Genomic DNA, 23,451 nt, shown 5'->3' with positions numbered 1-23,451 from the left:
ACATTCTTTATGAACTTGGTTGCCAAGATTTCAAGTATGCAGATTCAATTACAGCGCATTTCAGGTAAGTAATGATATCAAGACTTAGCTCCATACACAAGATCAACTGTTTGCATGACTTTAAAGTATTGTTACTCTAGTTTATCCAAGCATAGAACACTTGGTAGAGAAAACAAAGGAAAACTCATGGTATATGCTACAATCTGCCATTAATAGGTTATGTAAAAATTAAAAACTTCAGAATCAAATATATCCCCTCATCCTATGCATATTCACGGTGAAGGAACCCCAATCTGGTTATTCAATCACAATAACCGAAACCCAAACTATTCAAGAATTTCCCAATTCAAGAGTCTACTAAACACCCTAAAACTTTAATTTACCCTAACATGAACATTTCTCCTGAACTTCAGCAGCATCCCATAAGTAAGAAAATAAATCTTTCCATAAGGGAAAGAGCCTAACGTATCAATGTAATGGGCTAGCACAAATATTTCCAAAAACCTGTAATTTCCTCTATTCTTCTTCATCTCACAGAAAATAGATTACAAAAATTATATTTCACAGCACAAGACTTTAACTTAAATACACTGATCTCACTAATATCATGCATAAAATGACAAAAACCAACAATGCAGATCGATTATCATAAGGACTGTCAATCAAAACAAAAAGAAACCTTCATTCCCAAACCAATCGTTCAGGGTGGCTGAAACAGGGAAAACCCCTGTTTCACGATTTCAGGGTATTTGTCCCCATCAGAAATCTGTAAGCCTTCTTAGTAAAAATCCAAAACAAATACATTAACCGAGGTCTTAAGCCCTTTAACATACATCATGAAATGAAATGGGGATCTTCGAAACACGAGCTTTGATTAACAAGAGCAAGTGTCAAGAATGACACTAAAGCATAACCCTTAAAAAGGGTATAACTGGAAACAAAATAAAAATAAAAATGTATTCTTTATTGATATGAAAAACCAATTGCTTAAGAAGCATTGGAGTGAAATACAAGAGGGGCTGCACCCCTTTATATACACAGCTGAAAGAGGACTCAATAGACCTGTTGGGCACAGTCCAACAGCTCTATTTAGAGCTGTTGGAATGTGTCAGTCCAACAGCTCTATTAAGAGCTGTTGGACTGTGTCAGTCCAACAGCTCTATTGCTAGTCAAGTCTGGACAGGACTTGACTAGCAACAGTCATTCTAGTTCAAACTGAACCAGATGACATAAAGACAAAAAATAAAAATAAAGGAAAAAAAATACATAAAAGAAAGAAATTAAAAATGTATTTATATATATATAATAATATAATATTATTATATATACATATATGTACAGTTTTACATTTTAACACTCCCCCTCAAACTTACGGTACAATGAGCGAAAGTTTGTCTAAGAGAAAGTGAAATCGGGGAGCAGCGAGAGGCTTTGTAAAGAGGTCTGCTAACTGATATTCTGAAGTGACATATGGCAGATCAATTATCCCGTGTAGATATTCCTCTCTGACGTAGTGACAATCCATTTCGATGTGTTTGGTGCGTTCGTGGAATGTTCTGTTACTGGCAATGTAGATCGCACTTTTGTTGTCACAACACATTTGTGAAGCCTTTGTTGCTTCAACTCCCATGTCAGCAAGCAGTCGTCGGAGCCAAACTACTTCCATGGTCGTGGTTGCCATGGCTCTGTATTCAGCTTCGGTGGATGAGAGAGATACCTTCTGCTGCTTTTTACACCTCCACGAGATTAATGATTCCCCTAAAAAGACACAAAAGCCAGTGGTTGAGTGTCTGTTATTGGGATCACCTCCCCAATCAGCATCAGTATATGCAATTAAATCAAGAGAAGAGGAGGAAGATAAGAAAAGTCCTCGTGAAAGAGAGGACTTGATGTATCTGATAATACGCATGACTGCTCCCATATGAACAGAAGTAGGAGCATGTTGAAATTGACTTGCTGTATGAACAGCATGTGCTATATCTGGTCTGGTAATGGATAGATAGGAAAGTGCCCCGACAAGCTGTCTGTAAGGAGTAGGGTCTGCAAGAAGTTCTCCATCATCAATCTTCATTTTAACATTAACAACTTCTGGAGTGTCAACTTTCTTATCATCAGTAATACCAGACCTGAAAACAATATCAAAAGCAAATTTAGTCTGAGATAATAAATATCCTCTAGGAGAATAAGCAACTTCAATGCCTAAAAAATATCTCAACAAGCCCAAATCAGTCATTTCAAAATGAGATTTAAGAAGTGTTTTGATTGTTTCAACTCCCTGTTTATCGCTTCCGGTGATGATCATATCATCCACATAGAGAAGAAGCACAATGATCCCTGCATCAGAATTCTTAATAAACAAAGCAGTGTCAGTTAAACAGAATTGAAAACCAATATCAATCATAACACGACTAAACCTATCATACCAAGCTTTTGGTGCTTGTTTAAGTCCATAAAGAGCTTTTTCTAAGCGAAGGACTTTACCCTTAGGAATACTTAGACCAGGAGGGGGGTCCATATATACTTCTTCAACTAGCTTTCCATTTAAAAAAGCATTTTTGACATCCATTTGAAAAATAGACCATTTTTTGATAGAAGCTAAGGCAATTAAGGTTCGGACAGTAGTCATACGAGCCACCGGAGCAAAGGTTTCTTCATAATCAATTCCATATTCTTGGGCATAACCTTTGGCTACTAAACGGGCTTTATATCTTTCAAGAGTACCATCACTCTTGGTTTTAATTTTATAAACCCATCGACATCCTATAGTTTTCTTCCCTGGAGGAAGATCTTGAATATTCCATGTAGAAGCCTTTTCAAGTGCATCTAATTCAACTTTCATGGCTTCTATCCATTTGATATCATTTTTTGCTTGAAAATATGTGGATGGTTCTTCATATGAGTGAATTAATGCAATAACTGCCCTATATGTGGGTGAGAAAGACTCGTATGATACAAACTTTTCTGGAGGCCTCGAGATCCGGGATGATTGTCTAGTTGGAATGTTAGAATATTTCTCAAGTGCACATGGAGTATTAGACTCTTGTCGCCTGGAATATTGAATACTAGTATCTCTATGAACTTCTTCATTTTCAACATTAAGATCAATAATTCTGGGATATAAGATTTGGTATACAGGAATAAATAGGAATAGGAATGGAGTAGGGATTGTTATGAGTCGTCAGTTTATAGATAATGTAGTTGAGGTCCGTAGGAAGGGTGATAGAATTTTACTTATTAAATTAGTATTAGGTACGGATATTATTAATATTATTAGTGTTTATGCACCTCAAGTAGGTTTAGATGATTCCATTAAGCATCAATTTTGGGAAGATTTAGATGGAGTAGTACAAGAGACATCTTATGGAGAAAAGCTTTTCATCGGCGGTGACCTTAATGGACATGTAGGCATTAGTAGGGATGGATTTGAGAATATCCATGGAGGCTATGGTATAGGAGAAAGAAATGAAAGTGGAGAAAGGATTTTAGATTTTTGTTTGTCCTATGATATGATCTTAGCAAACACCTGGTTTAGGAAGAGGGAGTCTCACCTAGTAACATTTAAAAGTGGGGTTAATACGAGTCAGATAGATTTTTTCCTACTTAGAAAGAGAGATAGGGGTTGTTGCATCGATTGTAAGGTTATACCAGGAGAAAGTGTAGCTACACAACATAGAGTCTTAATTTTAGATCTTAGAATTAGACAATGCCGCAAAAGGGATAGACATAGGATAGATCCTAGAATTAAGTGGTGGGCACTGAAAGGAGCTAAACAAGGAATGTTTGTAGAGCAGGTAGTTAAGGAAGTTGATTGGTGTCTCGAGGAGGATTCAGAATCAATGTGGAATAAGATAGCGGGTGGTATGAGAAAGGTAGCTAAGGAGGTATTGGGTGAGTCTAAAGGCGGTGCACCACTAGGTAAGGATACATCATGGTGGAATGAGGATGTCAAATTAGCTATTAAGGTTAAAAGAGAGTGTTATAGAAATCTAAGTAAGAGTCGTGATAATGAGAATTTGGAGAAGTATATGATAGCAAAGAAGGAAGCTAAAAAAGTTGTTCGAAACGCGAGGGCTAAGGTATATAAGGAGGTTTATGACAAGTTGGATACCAAAGAAGGCGAGAAGGATATTTATAGGCTTGCAAAGATGAGAGATAGGAAATCGAAGGATTTGGGTATGGTTAGATGTATCAAAGATGAAACGCAAAGGGTTTTAGTCAAAGATGAGGAGATTAAGGAGAGATGGAAAGATTATTTTGATAAGCTATTTAATGATAGTCATGCTCAAGATCTTGGAGACTTCTCCATTCCTTTTCATGAGATAAATCGTGACTTCATGCGCAAGATTCAAAAGAAAGAAATTGCAGAGGCTTTGAAGAAAATGAAATCAAGAAGGGCAGTTGGCCCAGATGGTATACCTATCGAGGCTTGGAAATGCTTGGGAGAGAAAGGTTTAGAATGGTTGACAAATCTTTTTAACTTGATTTGGCGAACAAATAAGATGCCTAATGAGTGGAGGAAGAGTACTTTGGTGCCTTTATATAAGAATAAGGGTGATATACAAGATTGCACAAACTATCGTGGTATAAAACTCATGAGTCATACTATGAAACTTTGGGAGAGGGTGATTGAGTCTAGGTTGAGGAAGGTTGTCATGATATCGGAGAATCAATTTGGTTTTATGCCTGGAAGATCAACTATGGAAGCTATACATCTTCTTAGACAACTTATTGAAAGATATAGAGAAAGGAACAAAGATTTGCATATGGTTTTTATTGATTTAGAGAAGGCATACGATAGAGTACCTAGGGACGTTCTCTGGTGGACAATGATGAAGAAAGGTGTTTCTCTCAAGTACATTAGTATAATTAAAGATATGTATGAAGGAGTAGTAACCAATGTCCGCACTTGTGGAGGGGTGTCAACCAATTTTCCGATAACGGTTGGGTTACATCAAGGATCTGCTTTAAGCCCTTTCCTATTTGCGATAGTGATGGATGAGCTTACGAGATCAATTCAAGAAAATGTACCGTGGTGTATGTTGTTTGCTGATGATATTGTTTTGATTGATGAGTCTAGAGCTGGGGTTAATGCTAAGTTAGAATTATGGAGACAGACATTGGAAGCTAGAGGTTTTAAGTTGAGTAAGAGTAAGACTGAATATATGGAATGTCGGTTTAGTAAGCAACGAAGTAGTGATGGGAGTGTAGTGAAGCTTGGTGAGCAAGATATACCGGTGAATGATTATTTCAAATATTTGGGATCCATCATTCAAAAGTATGGAGAAATTGATGGAGATGTAAATCATAGGATAAAGGTTGGGTGGATGAAATGGAAAAGTGCTACTGGAGTGCTGTGCGATCGTAGAATGCCATTGCGGTTGAAGGGAAAGTTTTATAGGACGACTATTAGACCCGCTTTACTATATGGTACGGAATGTTGGGCTGCCAAGAGACATCATATTCAAAAAATGAGTGTAGCTGAGATGCGGATGCTTAGATGGATGTGTGGAAATACAATAAAAGATAAGATTCGGAACGAAGAGATACGTAAGAAGGTAGGTGTTGCACCCATTGAAAATAAGATGCGAGAGAATCGTTTACGGTGGTTTGGACATATTCGGCGAAGGCCTAATGATGCTCCAGTTAGAAGGTTGGAGAAATGGGAAAATATATTAGTTAAAAGAGGTCGGGGTAGGCCTAGGAAGACTTGGATGGAGATGATAGGAAAGGATATGAATGCTTTGAACCTCACCGAGGACATGGCGTTGGATAGAAATGATTGGAGGAAAAGGATTCATGTGGAAGACCCAAAATGAATTTCTTTTTTGGTTCATATCGCTGACCCCAATTGTTTTGGGATGAAGGCGTAGTTGTTGTTGTTGTTGTTGTTGTTGTTGCATCATCAAAGTTACAATCAAGGTCATATTCATCAGATGTTGATGTTAGATCTAGCAAAAAGGAGTACTCAGTGACGTCTTTTAATTTTCTAAAATCAAAGAAGCTCTCCTTTTCAAGAAAGGAAACATTTCTAGACACATATAGTTTATTATTTTTGAAGTCAAAACATCTATAACCTTTCTGGTTTTCAGCATATCCTAAAAAGGCACAGGGAATCGCACGAGGGGAAAGTTTATCATTTTTGTCAGTAAATATGAAACATTTGCACCCAAATATTCTTAATCTAGAGTAGTCTGGAGAAATGTTCATAAGTTTTTCAATGGGAGTGATATTTTGTAACGAAGAAGATGGCATCCTATTAATGAGATAGGTGGCAGTTAAGGCAGCTTCTGCCCAAAAGTCTTTAGGGACTTGATTTGCTATTAATAAAGTTCTAGTGGTTTCTATAATATGGCGATGTTTTCGTTCTGCCAGTCCATTTTGTTGAGGTGTATAAGGACAAGATCTTTGATGTGTGATGCCATGCAATTTAAGATAATTTTGAAAATCTATGGATAAAAACTCTCCCCCTGAATCTGTGCGAAAAATAGTAATATCATTTTGAAATTTGTTTTTAACCATATTATGAAAAGTTTGAAAGTATGAAAATACTTCAGACTTATGTTTGAGAAAGTACATCCACGTATGTCGGGAGAAATCATCGACAAAAATAACATAGTAAACAAATCCTCCTTTAGAAATTACTGGTGCAGGACCCCAAACATCCGAGTGTATTAATTCAAGTGGTCTTGAAGAGAAAAAGGTTCTGTTCTGAAATGGTAATCTTTTCATTTTGCCGAGAATACAATCTTTACAATCAAATGATTCAGAGTTACAAAATTTCCCTAGATTTGGAAAATGTTGGATTTTGGCTATATGTGGGTGACCAAGTCTCTTATGCCACAGTTCCAACTCTATTTTTTGAATATTATAACAAAAAGCTTTCTTCAGCATTTCCAAAAAATCCATGTAATAGAGTCCTCCTTCTCTATGGCCTTCCCCAATCAGCTTGCCTGACTGGCGATCCTGTACCCAACAACCATGAGAAGAAAAAGAAATATTACACCCATAATCAGAAATTTGAGATACAGATAAAAGATTTAAATTTAATTTGGGAACATGTCTAATTTCTGGAATAAAAAAATTTTTTGTTTTATAAATTTTTTCAAAATCTCCTATTCCTTCTATTTCAAGAGAAGTCCCATCAGCAGTAAAGACCTTTGACACACTTGTTTTATTTTTAACACATTTGGATAGACTTTGATTATTTGGGGTCATATGAAAAGATGCACCAGAGTCAAGAAGCCAAGAAATTTTACCTAAATCAGAAAAAGATGAGGCTGCTGCGCCGGTTGAAGCTTCAGATGAGGAAGAGGCACCTTTGATGAGAGGCTGAAGGATCTCCATTAGTTGGGCCAGGGAAACTGGTGCATCCTGATCTTTAGGCTCCGATCCAGCAATTGCAGCTCTTTTTTCTCTCAACTCCTTAAGTTTGGGACATTGTGGCCTGTAGTGTCCCGGTTCATGACAGTGATGACAAATAACTTTCTTCTTATCATAGTCACCATTTTGTCGGTTAAAGTGAGGAGGCCTATATGATCGAACATGATTCCCTGGTCTAGACACGGCTAAAACGGAATCATCTTCAATTTTTAAAGAACCTTTCCGGAGACGATTTTCTTCCATTGTTAACTCTTCAATAGTTTCAACAATAGAAGGAATTTTTCCCCGGTGAAGTGGTTTAGTGGTTTCAAATTCCGGCCTTAATCCAGTGATAAACTGGTAAAAATGTTCAACATCGAGTTGTTTCTGACGAAGCTCGATGTCTTCGGCACAATGCCACTTTGGTTCTAAAAGGGAAAGTTCTTCCCAAAGTTCGGACAACCCATTGTAATATTCACGAATAGTTTTGTCTCCTTGTGTCATCATTCGAACTTTTTCTTGGAGGTTGCACACGTGTGCAATATCTTTAAGGGAATACATATTCTTAAGGTATTCCCATGCCTTATCGGCATGATCAAATTTGGCAAGACTTGAGCATTTTTTGATGTCAACGCTATTGATAAGCCATGACATTATCTTCGCATGAGATATTCTTCATTCTTTCCATTTCTTCTCGTATGAGGCAATAGCCGTGATTTTCTCTTCTTCCGATAGAGGGACGTCTTTATCTCCCTCCTTTTTAGTAAGAGATAGCTTAGGTTCCGAATCGGAACCATCCACAATCCCCCATAAGCCTTTTCCCCATATATGGTGCTTCATGATTGAAGCCCATGTTACATAGTTCGTATCGCTTAGTTTCATAGGCATGATGGTGACTTTATCATTGTCATTCATGAAGCAAGGAGAGAAAGAATAGGGATAGAAGAGAAACAAGAAGGAAAATGAGAAAGAAAAAAAAAAAAACAATACAACAAGATGTGAAATCTTCTTCAATGAAGTGATAAAACATTTCTCTTCAAGTGGCGAACACTTTTGCAAACGGGCACGGAAACCGAGGCAGCTTTTCCTCAAGATTTAGTACTTCCGCGGCTCTGATACCATGAAATGAAATGGGGATCTTCGAAACACGAGCTTTGATTAACAAGAGCAAGTGTCAAGAATGACACTAAAGCATAACCCTTAAAAAGGGTATAACTGGAAACAAAATAAAAATAAAAATGTATTCTTTATTGATATGAAAAACCAATTGCTTAAGAAGCATTGGAGTGAAATACAAGAGGGGCTGCACCCCTTTATATACACAGCTGAAAGAGGACTCAATAGACCTGTTGGGCACAGTCCAACAGCTCTATTTAGAGCTGTTGGAATGTGTCAGTCCAACAGCTCTATTAAGAGCTGTTGGACTGTGTCAGTCCAACAGCTCTATTGCTAGTCAAGTCTGGACAGGACTTGACTAGCAACAGTCATTCTAGTTCAAACTGAACTAGATGACATAAAGACAAAAAATAAAAATAAAGGAAAAAAAATACAGAAAAGAAAGAAATTAAAAATGTATTTATATATATATAATAATATAATATTATTATATATACATATATGTACAGTTTTACATTTTAACACATCAAACCCCCCCCCCCCCCTTTTATCAGAAAAACTGAAAATCCCCAAATCGTTTGGGTTTTCGAAATGGGGTAAACAGCCAAATCCCCAAATCGATTTGGGTTTTCGAAATGGGGAACAACCTAATCCCCAAATCCTCCCCTCAATCCACCCATGGAATCGAACCCATGTTCGATTCTTCACCCCGATTCCAAGAAGTCCCGTACCTTATTGAAGATTTCTCCGGCGATCAACGGCGGCAATCGCGAAAGCAGGGCCGCGGCTGACGCTCCTCACTGTTGTCGTGGCCTTCGGTGGTGGCTGGTGGCCAAAGCTCCACTCACGGCTGCTGTCGTGGTTGTTGGTGGCCGAAGTTCGCCGGCGACCACCCCTTTTCCGGAGCGCACGAAAACGAGAGGGAGAGGCGAGATAGATGGGGGAGAGAGATCGACTGAGTGAAGAGGGAAAAACCCCTCTCCACTCCTCCTTTTATCGGCCCACCGAACCATTTTCGCAAGTTGCAGGGTTGGTTACGCCCTGCGTAACCTTCTGTTTCATATTCTTGAAAACAAGAATCGTGCCCTAGGCACGATTCCTATTTTAACGCCCCTCCCCTCTTTTAAAACTGAACTCGGGTCCGGGTCCGAGCCCAGGACCCGCGATACAGGATCCATTTCAAAAATGGTTCTGATTCGCCCCTGCACAGCGGATCCTCAGTTGGATCCGGGTGGATCCAACTATGGGTCCGACCCCTATATACAAAAATTCATGTATTTTTCTTCTTATAAATACTATTAATTATTTATTTAATTAAAAATTACTATAAGTATAATTTGACACCCCTTTGTGGGTTATTTATGGATTCTTTTATGGATCCGATAACGGATCCGAGGCCCAAAGTTAGAAAAACACCTGTTATTTTCAAATAAATTTGAATGAATAATTATCAAAATTGAGGTCATTACATCCCTACCCCCTTAAAAGAATTTCGTCCGCGAAATTAGAAGGTACTAAATGTGAGTAGTACTAAAATCAATTATCACACGAGTACAAACGATTGACAACTAAGAAGATACCTTAGACCAGATCAGTCTGATCGTCCTGAGTAGCAGTCGTAACAGCATAAACTCTCCCATTAGTCTTCCGTTGACCCTGTTGCGGTTGAGGTATCTGTTGTTATCCTACCTGAGCTGCTGGCTTGTTCGGACAAAAAGGAGCAATGTGCCCTAGTTGTTGACACTGAAAACAATTTCCTTTGAACAACGGGCAAAAACCTAGTGGATGGTTCTTGCCGCACCTACGACATGTTGGTGGGGCCTTTCCCTGCTGTTGCCCATTATAGGTCCGCTGCTTCTTGCCACCCTGAGTCTTTCCGCCTGTAGGTGGGTCCTTTTTCTTTCTACCCGAAGCATCCCCTCCATTTGTGCTTCCCTTTTGTGATATATTCCTAGACCTCTCCCAGTCCTTGGTCAGAACCGTGGCTGACTCGATCGCATCGGCCAAGGTAGGAGGCCGACCTGACAGTACGCGAGCTCGTAATCCATCCTTTAGCCCGTGCACGAACTTCGATGCTCTTGCCTTCTCATTTCTGAAGAGGTTCGGACAGTACCTCTCGAGGTTCCGGAACTTGGTAGTGTAATCTACCAGACTCATGGTTCCCTGAGTTAAATCAAGAAACTCCCATTGCATCTGTTCCTCAGCGTATGCGGGCAAATAAGTGTCCAGAAACTCTTCCTTGAACTTCTCCCAGGGGATCTCGTCCCAATCGGCGTACTTCACCCTTCGCAGGGTATCCCACCACTTCTTGGCATCGCCCTTCAGACGGTACGTGCCAAAAGATGTCTTTCTCTCCTCAGGAACAGACAAGACGTCGAACACCCGTTCCAACTCCTCAACCCAGTTCTCCGCTGCCTCTGGGTTTGCCTCTTCTGAAAAAGTTGGCGGATCCAACTTCAGGAACTTTTCGAAGGAAACGCCACCCGCGTTTAAAACAACATTGACAGGAGGGTCACGAGCTGCTGCTTGTGCGGCTGCCTGAGCAGCATGTGCCGCTTGCGCCGTTTGTGCAGCCAGTGCCGCCTGGAGGTTCTGGGCCGCTTGCAGCGCCTGCGCTGTTTGTGTTGCTTGAGCCGTCATGGTCTCGGTCAGAGTGTGAATGGCCTCTATCATAAAATCCCTTTGGTCCTGCCAGTCCGTGAGAGCAGCAGTAGAGGACGAAGCACCTCTACGGGTATAATGCGACATCTACAACGCACATCCTTTCTACAAATTAGACTCTTACTTATCCTACCCCCTTAGGATTGATCACGAACAATAATCGTTCACGTAACCATATCAAGACTTATTAAATTATAATTGCAATCAATCACACAGAATTCACATAATTAAAGTAAAAGTATTAAATAACCATACCAGTGAATAAGACTGCTCTGGAGGACGAGTCACACTTGTCAACGCTTTAGGACAGGGCTCACATACCAACGTAAAAATTTTAATACTCAAAAGATTATCAAAATTGCAAGTCTTTGTGGTGGGCTCTGATACCAAACATGTAACGACCCCAACTCATACCCTTTAAAAATGCGGAATATTTTTTTTTCTAAGAATTGCGGAAACCTTCCCAGAGATCTGGGGTCCTCACAGTTCCACTTTCCATTGGATAGCCCATCCACCACAAACGAAGTTGCAATTATCATCCATATCAACCAACTAAAACTCTTTTATTAATGAGTAAGAAAATTTCAAAGACAAGGTTTTCTTCAACTGAAGTAAAATAACAATTGCAGAATTTAAAAGAACTGAAAGACAAAAGAAAGAGCCATTATGTCCTCTACTAAAGCTGACAAGCCCAAGTATAACTCATCCATCCCCAGATGCATGTCCAACTTCACTGTTCACCATTTCCTGTGAAAAACCAACAAAGTAGGGTGTCAGAACCGAAATTCTGAGCACAGCTACTTCTAAAGAAAACAGGTGAGAGAAAGAACATGGATAAGATTTCATGCAGTGAGTACAGATATAAAATTTGCAACATTTAAATATTCATAACTACCAATAATTGCATATACTCACCAGTCAAGAACATTAAAGCAGTGTCATATATCAATAACAAAATAATCAAACCTTTCAGCATGATTTCACAAAGTAAATCATATGCTACCACCAAATGATGTCATGATATCAAGAATGATTCGAACATGCATGATCTAATGCATAACAGAAAAATGCATGATTATGTGCAATGCATGATTTCTTCTGTTATCTTTCATTTAAGTTCCATCTTTCCATATGCATGCCCTATTAGATGCACACATCCTTAAGTTCCTCTTTTTAATTACCGTGGCCCGCTGATACACCAAACGGGTACAAACCCCGAGGTCAAGTAGGTTCCCAGGGTAGCTTAACAAACAATTTGTATTTTATTACTGGGTTCCAACTTAGCCCTCGACCGATATCAGGAAACAGCACCATCCATCGGAACATTAGACCTCCACATCTAATGTCGGGGACACAAGGGACACCCCACGCCCACAAGTGCCACTTCCTTGGTACCATAAACTCACAGCTGTGACTAACACACCACTCCCGGGTAAAGTGGTGGGCTCTCCCTAAAACCGTGGCCAGGAGAAGAACCTCAATATCGGGTTCAGGGGCAACAACGCACACGGAGTTTTTGTATCCTCACAGTCTCCCCAAGACCGGATATCCAAGATTCTCATACTCGAGATGAGATATCCCAGAATGTATATTACACTGTTCTTATTCATTATTTTTATTTAAAGTTCATTCTTTAAGTTTGCCACACATATGCAAAAGTAAAGTGAAAACCCCGCATCCTCCCTTGCAGGGACCCATTCAGGACTCCAGCCCGTATAAACCATTAGAACAGTGTAGTAAAGTGTCAAACCATCTCATGTGGTTCAAGTGATGCATTTAAAAACATATGTGAAAGCAAACCAAACTCACGGCTCTCCAGGCCGATGATGTCCATTCATGCCATCAATGCACCACATAATAAAACCAAATTAGTGTTTTATTTATAACACTAGGCCAATAGTGCCACAAAAATGTGCACTTATGCAATCATACACCCAAACAAATGCATGTCATAATTCATTCATACGCATTTTCAATATGTGTGTGTTACCTACATCACATACGGGCATTAACCAATCCATGGTTTCTTTCAGGGTATGAGTGTACATGTACCATTTCACATATAAATCAAGCGTACATGTTCAAGAAGCATTACTAATAATTGAATCATGCTCCACTCATGCGTACCATAATCATAACAGTCAAGTGAAAACATAAACCTCCACGGCAAGTGTTTTCATACAATCCAATAGACAAGCTTTTAATTAACACATGGATTCTAGCCAAAAATATAATGTTCAGCTAGAGACATCCAAGCAAGATACATTACATATATAAAATTTCAGTTTTATGTATCCATCCTCCCTAAACAGTGTAACATGAGCACTATTATACACAACTGAAAATTTTCAGGTTATGTTTTAATGATCCCTACTACACTCAAGCACCATCTTATGCCAATAGATGGCCTACAGCATTACATTAGGTAATGCATGCAAGATTCTGTCGGACTTTAACAGTTCATGAACCTAGAAGCAGTGCATTCATGTTATAATGGTTTAGAACTTTGTATATTCATTTATGAAAATAGGAAGTCCGATTAACATCATTCGGCTAACAATGAAAACATATGGAAATCAGCCCTGCCACTAGAAATCAGGACGTGTGTGTGTATATATATATATATATATATATATATATATATATATATATATATATATATATATATATCTAACTATATATATATATATATCTAACTATATATATATATATCTAACTATATATATATATATGTATACATAAACACGCAGTCAGCTGGAACACATGCTGACTTTTAATAATTTAAAACATCGAATGGTGTTGCATCATCAAACCCATCTATTCCCTGTTTTAGTATACATAACAGTGTTCTGTTTTTTAGGATAGCAAGTTTCAAAAATTAATTAACAAGAAATTGCCTATATGCATATCACACAGTCCCCTTTTGATATCAAAATAACCAATATCAAATCGAACTTATAACTTCAATTTCTGGAAATCCAACCTCTCAGTCCAGCATACAATGCTACATTATGGAAACAACACATTAAGATTTTTGCAGTAAATTTATGAGACCAACTTACTCCATTATCAACAGAAACTACAATTTCCAAACATTCTTTATGAACTTGGTTTCCAAGATTTCAAGTATACAGATTCAATTACAGCGCATTTCAGGTAAGTAATGATATCAAGACTTAGCTCCATACACAAGATCAACTGTTTGCATGACTTTAAAGTATTGTTACTCTAGTTTATCCAAGCATAGAACACTTGGCAGAGAAAACAAAGGAAAACTCATGGTATATGCTACAATCTGCCATTAATAGGTTATGTAAAAATTAAAAACTTCAGAATCAAATATATCCCCACATCCTATGCATATTCACGGTGAAGGAACCCCAATCTGGTTATTCAATCACAATAACCGAAACCCAAACTATTCAGGAATTTCCCAATTCAAGAGTCTACTAAACACCCTAAAACTTTAATTTACCCTAACATGAACATTTCTCATGAACTTCAGCAGCATCCCATAAGTAAGAAAATAAATCTTTCCATAAGGGAAACAGCCTAACGTATCAATGTACTGGGCTAGCACAAATATTTCCAGAAACCTGTAATTTCCTCTATTCTTCTTCATCTCACAGAAAATAGATTACAAAAATTATATTTCACAGCACAAGACTTTAACTTAAATACACTGATCTCACTAATATCATGCATAAAATGACAAAAACCAACAATGCAGATCGATTATCACAAGGACTGTCAATCAAAACAAAAAGAAACCTTCATTCCCAAACCAATCGTTCAGGGTGGCCGAAACAGGGAAAACCCCTGTTTCACGATTTCAGGGTATTTGTCCCCATCAGAAATTTGTAAGCCTTCTTAGTAAAAATCCAAAACAAATACATTAACCGAGGTCTTAAGCCCTTTAACATACATCAAACCTCCCCCTTTTATCAGAAAAACTGAAAATCCCCAAATCGTTTGGGTTTTCGAAATGGGGTAAACAGCCAAATCCCCAAATCGATTTGGGTTTTCGAAATGGGGAACAACCTAATCCCCAAATCATCCCCTCAATCCACCCATGGAATCGAACCCATGTTCGATTCTTCACCCCGATTCCAAGAAGTCCCGTACCTTATTGAAGATTTCTCCGGCGATCAACGGCGGCAATCACGAAAGCAGGGCCGCGGCTGACGCTCCTCACTGTTGCTGTGGCCTTCGGTGGTGGCTGGTGGCCAAAGCTCCACTCACGGCTGTTGTCGTGGTTGTTGGTGGCCGAAGTTCGCCGACGATCACCCGTTTTCCGGAGCGCACGAAAACGAGAGGGAGAGGCGAGATAGATGGGGGAGAGAGATCGACTGAGTGAAGAGGGAAAAACCCCTCTCCACTCCTTTTATCGGCCCACCGAACCATTTTCGCAAGTTGCAGGGTTGGTTACGCCCTGCGTAACCTTCTGTTTCAGATTCTTGAAAACAAGAATCGTGCCCTAGGCACGATTCCTATTTTAACGCCCCTCCCCTCTTTTAAAACTGAACTCGTGTCCGGGTCCGAGCCCGGGACCCGCGATACAGGATCCATTTCAAAAATGGTTCTGGTTCGCCCCTGCACAGCGGATCCTCAGTTGGATCCGGGTGGATCCAACTATGGGTCCGACCCCTATATACAAAAATTCATTTATTTTTCTTCTTATAAATACTATTAATTATTTATTTAATTAAAAATTACTATAAGTATAATTTGACGCCCCTTTGTGGGTTATTTATGGATTCTTTTACGGATCCGATAACGGATCCAAGGCCCAAAGTTAGAAAAACACCTGTTATTTTCAAATAAATTTGAATGAATAATTATCAAAATTGAGGTCATTACAAAACCGACATTCCATATATTTTGTTTTACTCTTACTCAACTTAAAACATCTTGCTTCCAATGTCTGTCTCAATAATTCTAACTTAGCATTAACCCCAGTTCTAGACTCATCAATCAAAACAATATCATCAGCAAACAACATACACCACGGCACATTTTCTTGAATTGATCTCGTAAGCTCATCCATCACTATAGCAAATAGGAAAGGGCTTAAAGCAGATCCTTGATGTAACTCAACCGTTATAGGAAAATTGGTTGTCACCCCTCCACAAGTGCAGACATTGGTTACTACTCTTTAATACATATCTTTAATTATACTAATGTACTTGAGAGAAACACCTTTCATCATCATTGTCCACCAGAGAACGTCCCTAGGTACTCTATCGTATGCCTTCTCTAAATCAATAAAAACCATATGCAAATCTTTGTTCCTCTCTCTATTTCTCTCAATAAGTTGTCTAAGAAGATGTATAGCTTCCATAGTTGATCTTTCAGACATAAAACCAAATTGATTCTCCGATATCATGACAACCTTCCTCAACCTAGACTCAATCACCCTCTCCCAAAGTTTCATAGTATGACTCATGAGTTTTATACCACTATAGTTTGTGCAATCTTGTATATCACCTTTATTCTTATATAGAGGCACCAAAGTACTCTTCCTCCACTCATTAGGCATCTTATTTGTCCACCAAATCTTGTTAAAAAGATTTGTCAACCATTCTAAACCTTTCTCTCCCAAGCATTTTCAAGCCACGATAGGTATACCATCTGGGCCAACTGCCCTTCTTGATTTCATTTTCTTCAAATCCTCTGCAATTTCTTTCTTTTGAATCTTGCGCATGAAGTCACGATCATCTAAACCTTATTTATTTGCACATTCATCTCCATATCTTTTGCTTTGTTTCTTGGTTTGCAGGAATTAGCAATTGAATTGAATAATTCCACTCACAAAATTCAAGTTCTCATCATCTAGTGATCAAAGATTTCTCAATGCCCAATTTAATAATCAATTGGGCTCAAGCCTATGGGTCAAATTTTTTGGACATAGATCAATTATAAATTGGCCCAGGAGGCCCATTTTGGAGGCAAACTACATCAGGTTATCTACTTCAGGTAGCAACCTGCAACCAACAAACTCAGGTTTGAGATCACTAGATTCATTTTTAGCTCAAATGAACTCATCCCAGTGTGCTGGTGTCATTGTGCCTTGGTGATAGCTTATCTGCAAAAAGCAACCGTGGTTACCATGGATCAGATTGGGCCTAGTATAAGGTCTGCATAGAATACGGTTTGGAGTATTCAGCTCTGTTATTTTATATCAGGATACAATATGATATAGTTTTGTGTTGCATGATACAATATGATATACAAAGCAGTATTCTCATTTTGCAGATCTTGGGGTATCCCCTTACCTTTATCTAAAGCCTGAGGGATAAACTGGATTTCCCTTCCTCATCATCCAGATCAGTTTCTTCCCCGTCTGCTCGTTCAAAAGGATCCACCTCCAACAGGTCACCATCCCCAAGTTGAAAATGTCCCCTAATAAGCCTTGCAACTCCCTATGCCTTGGGCTTCTTACCAGTACATTTGGGTGGTTCTTGGACTATGATTCAAGTTGTAAATTTGGGTCAGGGTTCTCGAAACCCTGTGCTAACTTTTGTTGGTTAGGATTCTTAGGAGGCTCCATATGGGAGTCCTTTGTATCCCTAACCATTGGTCTAGGTTCTATGTGCAATCAAGGGTCCAAACAAGACACACCACACAAATCAGATTTTCGAAAAACAAGTTTTCCTAAATCTCCTTGTATGCTCCACGTGTTTGTGAGGTCACTCCACAGGGTTCTACTAGGTAAGGCTTACTAATTGTCGGACCCTTCGCTGTAAACCCGATTTATGGCTCCTGGTACTTGTGGGCGAGTACTCGACCTCCTTGGAGGGGATTCAAAGATCCAAAATATAGGACATAATGGGGGTTTTGAAAACCAAGCAAGAAAACTGAGGCTCTACAATTAAAGTCCTAAAAAGGGAGGACAAATCAAGAGAGAAGCAAAGACAATGCAAGCAATGTCCTAGAGAAAATGAAAGACTAACTTATTAAAGTTGTGATATTTCCCTAAAAATTCTACGTGGCAAGATTTGCTCCAACAAGGGTTTCTAGTTAAATTTCTTAGCTAAAGATATGCAAGCAAACAATATAGTTAAGGTGTCTACCTAGGAAAGCAAAAAGGACACTCGAAAGAAAATATTTTTTCTTTAACTAAAAGTTTTGAAAACCAAAGTTTACTTTCACGAGAAATGGCTTTCTCACCGGACCCGATGCATAAGAAGGCAGATCGCATGGTGAGGAACTAGATCCGAAAGAAACCCTCACCTAAGGACATCCAAATGTAGTACAAGAGCACCCAAATAGTAATGTCAACATAAACAAGGACTCAAGGGTGGTGAAATCACCAGATTTCGATACCTGACAAGCAAGATTCGATCCAAAAGCCGTGGAGTTATCGAGAAAAGTTTCTACAATCTAGAATTAGTTTGAGCCCTTGACATTGATTTTGGCCTAAAAAAATAACAGAATATGAAAAGACTCCCAAAAGAACATAAAAAGAGGATTTCGAGAGCTTTCCAATGATACCTAACTCGCTGGAAACGAGTGTTGAGATATAGGTCCGAGAATGCGCCTATGATAGGAGAAAAATAGGCACCCGAGTACATGTTCCGACTAATCTAATCTATTTTTCAGTCACCAGCACTGGAAATCAAGAAAAAACGTAAAAAGAACAGAAAGAGAGCAGGAAACCAGCTTTCTAATGACATCAAAATCACCCTAATAAGATGTACAGTTGGAGAAATATGGCTCCCAGAAGACGGGTTATTCGGCGACCACCGACTGCAGACCAAAAATCTGCCCGGATCTCTAATCTAAAAATCAGAGATTTTTACATTTAAACGCCAAGATACACCTCGACAGCCACCAACTCGCTGCAAAACTCCATGGGATGATCAAGAACAAAAATCCACCATTCATTGAATTCCAAACATAAACCACCTCAAACAAGAAGGATAGGGTTTCTACAACCGCATAAAGTGAAAAGTTTAAGGAGAACGACGCCAGACTCCAAAGGCACAAACGACCGATGGAACACGTCTCTATAGGAATCAAGTTCTAGAAAAAAAATCAATTTTCCTACCCTAACTATAAGCCAAAACTAGCTTACCTACAGCCACTTATACCAATATCGTGTACAAACATCTCAAACCAAGATCAACTAAGGTTTTATGCACCTTAGACCAAGCTTAAACCTCTAAAATCTCATGAGAAACTTGATCCATGTCCTAATCCAACCATGAAATTTTGAAGAAATAACAAGGAAATTTACTCGCATTCAAAGAGGCAAGATAAGGACATTCGGGAAAGAAGGTGACGCAAGTCATTCTTTTAGAGGGTATTTACTAGGACACATACATACAAAAACAAAAGAATCTCAAAAAGGCCTCTAGAGGCCTGGTGGGAGCACAATATTCCAGTACATAAGCAAGGGGTTGTCTAGAAGGAGAGTATATTGCAAAGAAATAGAAAATTATAATAAGGATCTCTAGATCAAAACACCATAACCAATCTATTGAGGTCAGCAAATCCATCATATTCAGTGTAAGCCCGCAACAATGAGTATTTCACATGCATCAATAAAGCATAATATTAATGACCTTAACAACTAAAAACACCATGTTGAACATATTATCAACTAAAAATTAACAGTAAAGTCATTTACAATTTTTTTTTCTTTAATCTCCTGTGAATCGTTTACGGTGGTTTGGACATATTCGGCGAAGGCCTAATGATGCTCCAGTTAGAAGGTTGGAGAAATGGGAAAATATATTAGTTAAAAGAGGTCGGGGTAGGCCTAGGAAGACTTGGATGGAGATGATAGGAAAGGATATGAATGCTTTGAACCTCACCGAGGACATGGCGTTGGATAGAAATGATTGGAGGAAAAGGATTCATGTGGAAGACCCAAAATGAATTTCTTTTTTGGTTCATATCGCTGACCCCAATTGTTTTGGGATGAAGGCGTAGTTGTTGTTGTTGTTTGTTTGTTGTTGTAATCTCCTGTGAAGGTTGCCATATGTTAACCCATGGTACATTCAGACTGCAGATAAAGCATCAATTTCAAGAACAAGCACTAATAGTTATACAAATGGCTTAAATCATCTAGAGTTACACTCTCATTCATAGTTATCTCATTACAATCTATCTAGACCAAAACCTAATCTACCACAGCCTATCAAGTTTATTGTTCAAATGATCCTACCCCTTAACCCACATCTATGAGCAGTGAATACCTATCCACCCAAGACATACAACCTATGTCACATGGGTGCGGGTGCGGGTGCGGGTGCGGGGATTCGGCACTTCCAAAAAACCCGGGTGCGACAGGGGCAAAAATGTAATATATATATATATATATATATATATATATATATATATATATATATATATATATATATATATATATATATATATAGTGTATATGTATGAATGTATGGTAGCTGTTAAGGTCCATGTGTAATGCCCGTAAAAAAAAAGTGTCAGACTCGTGTCAGACACGTGTCGGGGGTTTGATCTGCTGTGTCGGGCCCGGATCCGGGTCCGAACCGGACCCAAGCCTAACCCGGAACCGGGTTCTCGAAGCCTCGAGAGCCTGCGTCTTTTAAAAGACGCAGGTGTCTCGGGCGAGGGTCAAAAACCCTTGCCCCTTCTCTCTCCTCGCCCGTTCTCCTCTCGCTCCTCCCTGCGGCCAGCGAGCGCCGGCGACTCGCCGCCGGCCACCTGTTCGCCTCCTCTCTCAGTCCGGCAGACCCCCCGACGACGCAAGCATCCCCCCTCTCCGTCCCCTGTGTCGCAGGACGTCGGCGATCGAAGCCGACGGCAGCCTCCAAGCTCCAGTGATCCCCCACCTTCGCTGCATGTGTCCCTCGTCGTTGCCGACCTCCGAGCCTCTTCGCCTCCCCTTCTCTGAGTTTGGCAGCCCTCCCGGCGGCCACCTGCGACATCAGCGGTGACCTCCTGACTGGCGATCGGCTGCGCCAGAACCCCGACGCCGGGAAAGTCGTCGCCCCTTCCACTCAGCCTCTCTCCCTGTTACATCGGCGGTCTCGTTTCTTCCGGTCACCTGACGTTTACAGCTGCCGGCGACAGCACCATCGTTGTCCCCTCTCTGCTATGGTTGTCGTGGTTCCCGATGATCGCCGCCGTCAGCGAGCAACCCCGACGGCCCCGTTGCTGCGGCCTTTCGAGGTGAAAAACCCTCCTCTCCTTTTCTTCTCCTTTGTGAGGTTGGTCGACAGGGGGCTGAGCAACCCAAAAAAAATTCCAAAAAAATGGACAAAAATCACCCTGGGTGCGGTCAACGCACCCAGGGTCGGGTTGACCACACCCGGTGCCGCACCCGCGCCCGCGTCGAGTGACTCGACGCGGGTGCGGCACCCTGCTAGCCGAATCCCTGTGACATAGCATACAACTCACAAATCTGATTATTATGAGGCAAACACAAGCTGTAAAACAGTTTCAAGATACTTGTAGATAATACCATTCAATTGTTATCTGGCTCATCACAGAACAGGACAGTCAGCTATTTCCTTTACTAACTTCTACTCATTTTCAATAGACCAGTTCGTTAGCAGATCCTCCCAAGTACAATTATCATATGAGAACTAATTCCAGAAACAGCAGGGAATAAAACAGATGAAGGAACGAATAAGCTAGATACAAAAAAGATGCCCGTTGTTGAATAAGAAGAATACAAAATATGAAGGTTCTACAGTGGGGTTAAGAGGAAAACTGGCACCACAAAAACAACGCCAAATAACAGTTGCAGTAATTTCAATCAAAAAAACAAATGATCCTTATCAATCATGCCAACAGAGTATATGTAAGATCTTAGAGACTTTTTTCGCTTACAAACACTGGAAAGGACAAATCCACCCAAAATATCCTCCTCCTCAATTCCTGATAATTTAACGCGAACATTTTCACCAGGCCCCGCACACCTCACTTTATTTTCATCACAATATATGCCCAGCACCTTCACTTGAGTCTGAGAACAAAAGGAAAGCAACAAACATCCAAGCTGGAGTTTTATATGGCAAGGCAGTTGAGAAGCAAGCAAAGAAGAGGAGGAAAAAGGACCTTATTGGGCATGACCAATAGACTGTCACCTTCAAGGATAGATCCAGACTCTATCTTACCCATAACAACTGTCCCCATGTCTTTAAATTTATCAATTATTGGCATCCTGTGGTAATCATTAGCCACTTAGAACCAAAGGTGCAACATACCAAAAAGCATGAAATGATACATAAAAGCAATCCATGAAAGTAAGCAAAAAGTGTATCCAACATGAATAAGTATAGAAAAAGTTAATGAAGGAAAGCGGAGTATAATTTCTGCAAAAATCGATATCAAACATTTCCATATAGAACAATGTGCTTGACTTCTCTTCAGAAGGGTCCAAATGCACTAGCCTGGCCCATCATGGAATGAACGAAAGCCTAATCCATAAAACCTGTAGGATCAAAGCTATTGCCAAATTTCAAGGGCTAGTTTGGCAGCTATGTCACATAGGTGATGGTGCGGATGTGAATACACACACACACACAGAATGTGTGTATTTATGTATATATGTATATAATATAGATCATAGTCACCAGTATCGCTAAAGGTAATTTCTCAGCGAGGGTATTTCTCGGAGAGATTTTCAAAAGTTGATAAGCCTCGGGAATATCTAGGCAATATATAAAAAATTAAATACAATTTTTAAAAAATAAGTAAAAATACAGAAAATGGAAAAAAAAAACTAAGATAAAGGGTCCTCATATGCCCCTTAAAAAACCTTTTAAAACCCTTAAAACATGTTTCTCCCTTTATTTCCTATTTTATCCTTTAAAACTTTTTAAAACCTCACATTTTAAAGTTTCAAATAATCCTTAAAATGCCCTTTTTTAGAAAATAGTCTCTAACGACACTCGATTTGGGGATTTTCTCAAATCTCATCCAATAGTCGAGATTTTTTGGAAATCATTCCGTTTTTATTAATAGAAATTAATAGTAAATTCTTTTGTTTTTAAAATCCACCATTTTTCATATTTTTTGAAAACAAGATCTTTTGAAAAAAAAAATCACGAAATGTGCAAAACTCATCAATTTGATTTGTGGCTTTTGTACCAAATCAAACCAAATTTTGAGGCCAAGGTCGCTTTTTTTTAATTATAGTGATTTTTCAAATTTTTATCTTTAATACATATGGGGCTTTTTAAAAAAAGCAAAATCTGAAAACATACGCATTTTTCTGTAGCGATATTTATCGCGATATTATCGCGAGATATATAATTTGCCGATACATTGAAAATATCATGATATATTCCTGATATTAGTGGCTACCTTGAAATAGCTGAT

The 23,451-nt window shown here is 39.3% G+C and overlaps 1 protein-coding gene across 1 annotated transcript in view; it reads right to left on the bottom strand.

Moving 5' to 3' along the window:
- LOC149847592 (uncharacterized) overlaps positions 1-23,451 on the bottom strand; it is an 84,159-nt gene that overhangs the window by 5,953 nt on the left and 54,755 nt on the right. The window contains exons 15-16 of the mRNA XM_089997113.1: positions 22,186-22,291; positions 21,958-22,093 (exon numbers count right to left, since the gene is read on the bottom strand). Coding sequence (XP_089853239.1) covers positions 21,958-22,093; positions 22,186-22,291 — 242 coding nt within the window. The remainder of the gene's footprint in view (positions 1-21,957; positions 22,094-22,185; positions 22,292-23,451) is intronic.

The sequence above is a fragment of the Nuphar pumila genome, chromosome 2, assembly GCF_984573655.1.
Source record: "Nuphar pumila chromosome 2, dmNupPumi1.hap1.1, whole genome shotgun sequence".
Classification (NCBI taxonomy): Eukaryota; Viridiplantae; Streptophyta; class Magnoliopsida; order Nymphaeales; family Nymphaeaceae; genus Nuphar; species Nuphar pumila.
The sequence above is the reverse complement of the archived record's forward strand: the minus strand, read 5'-3'. Positions and strand labels throughout refer to the sequence as shown.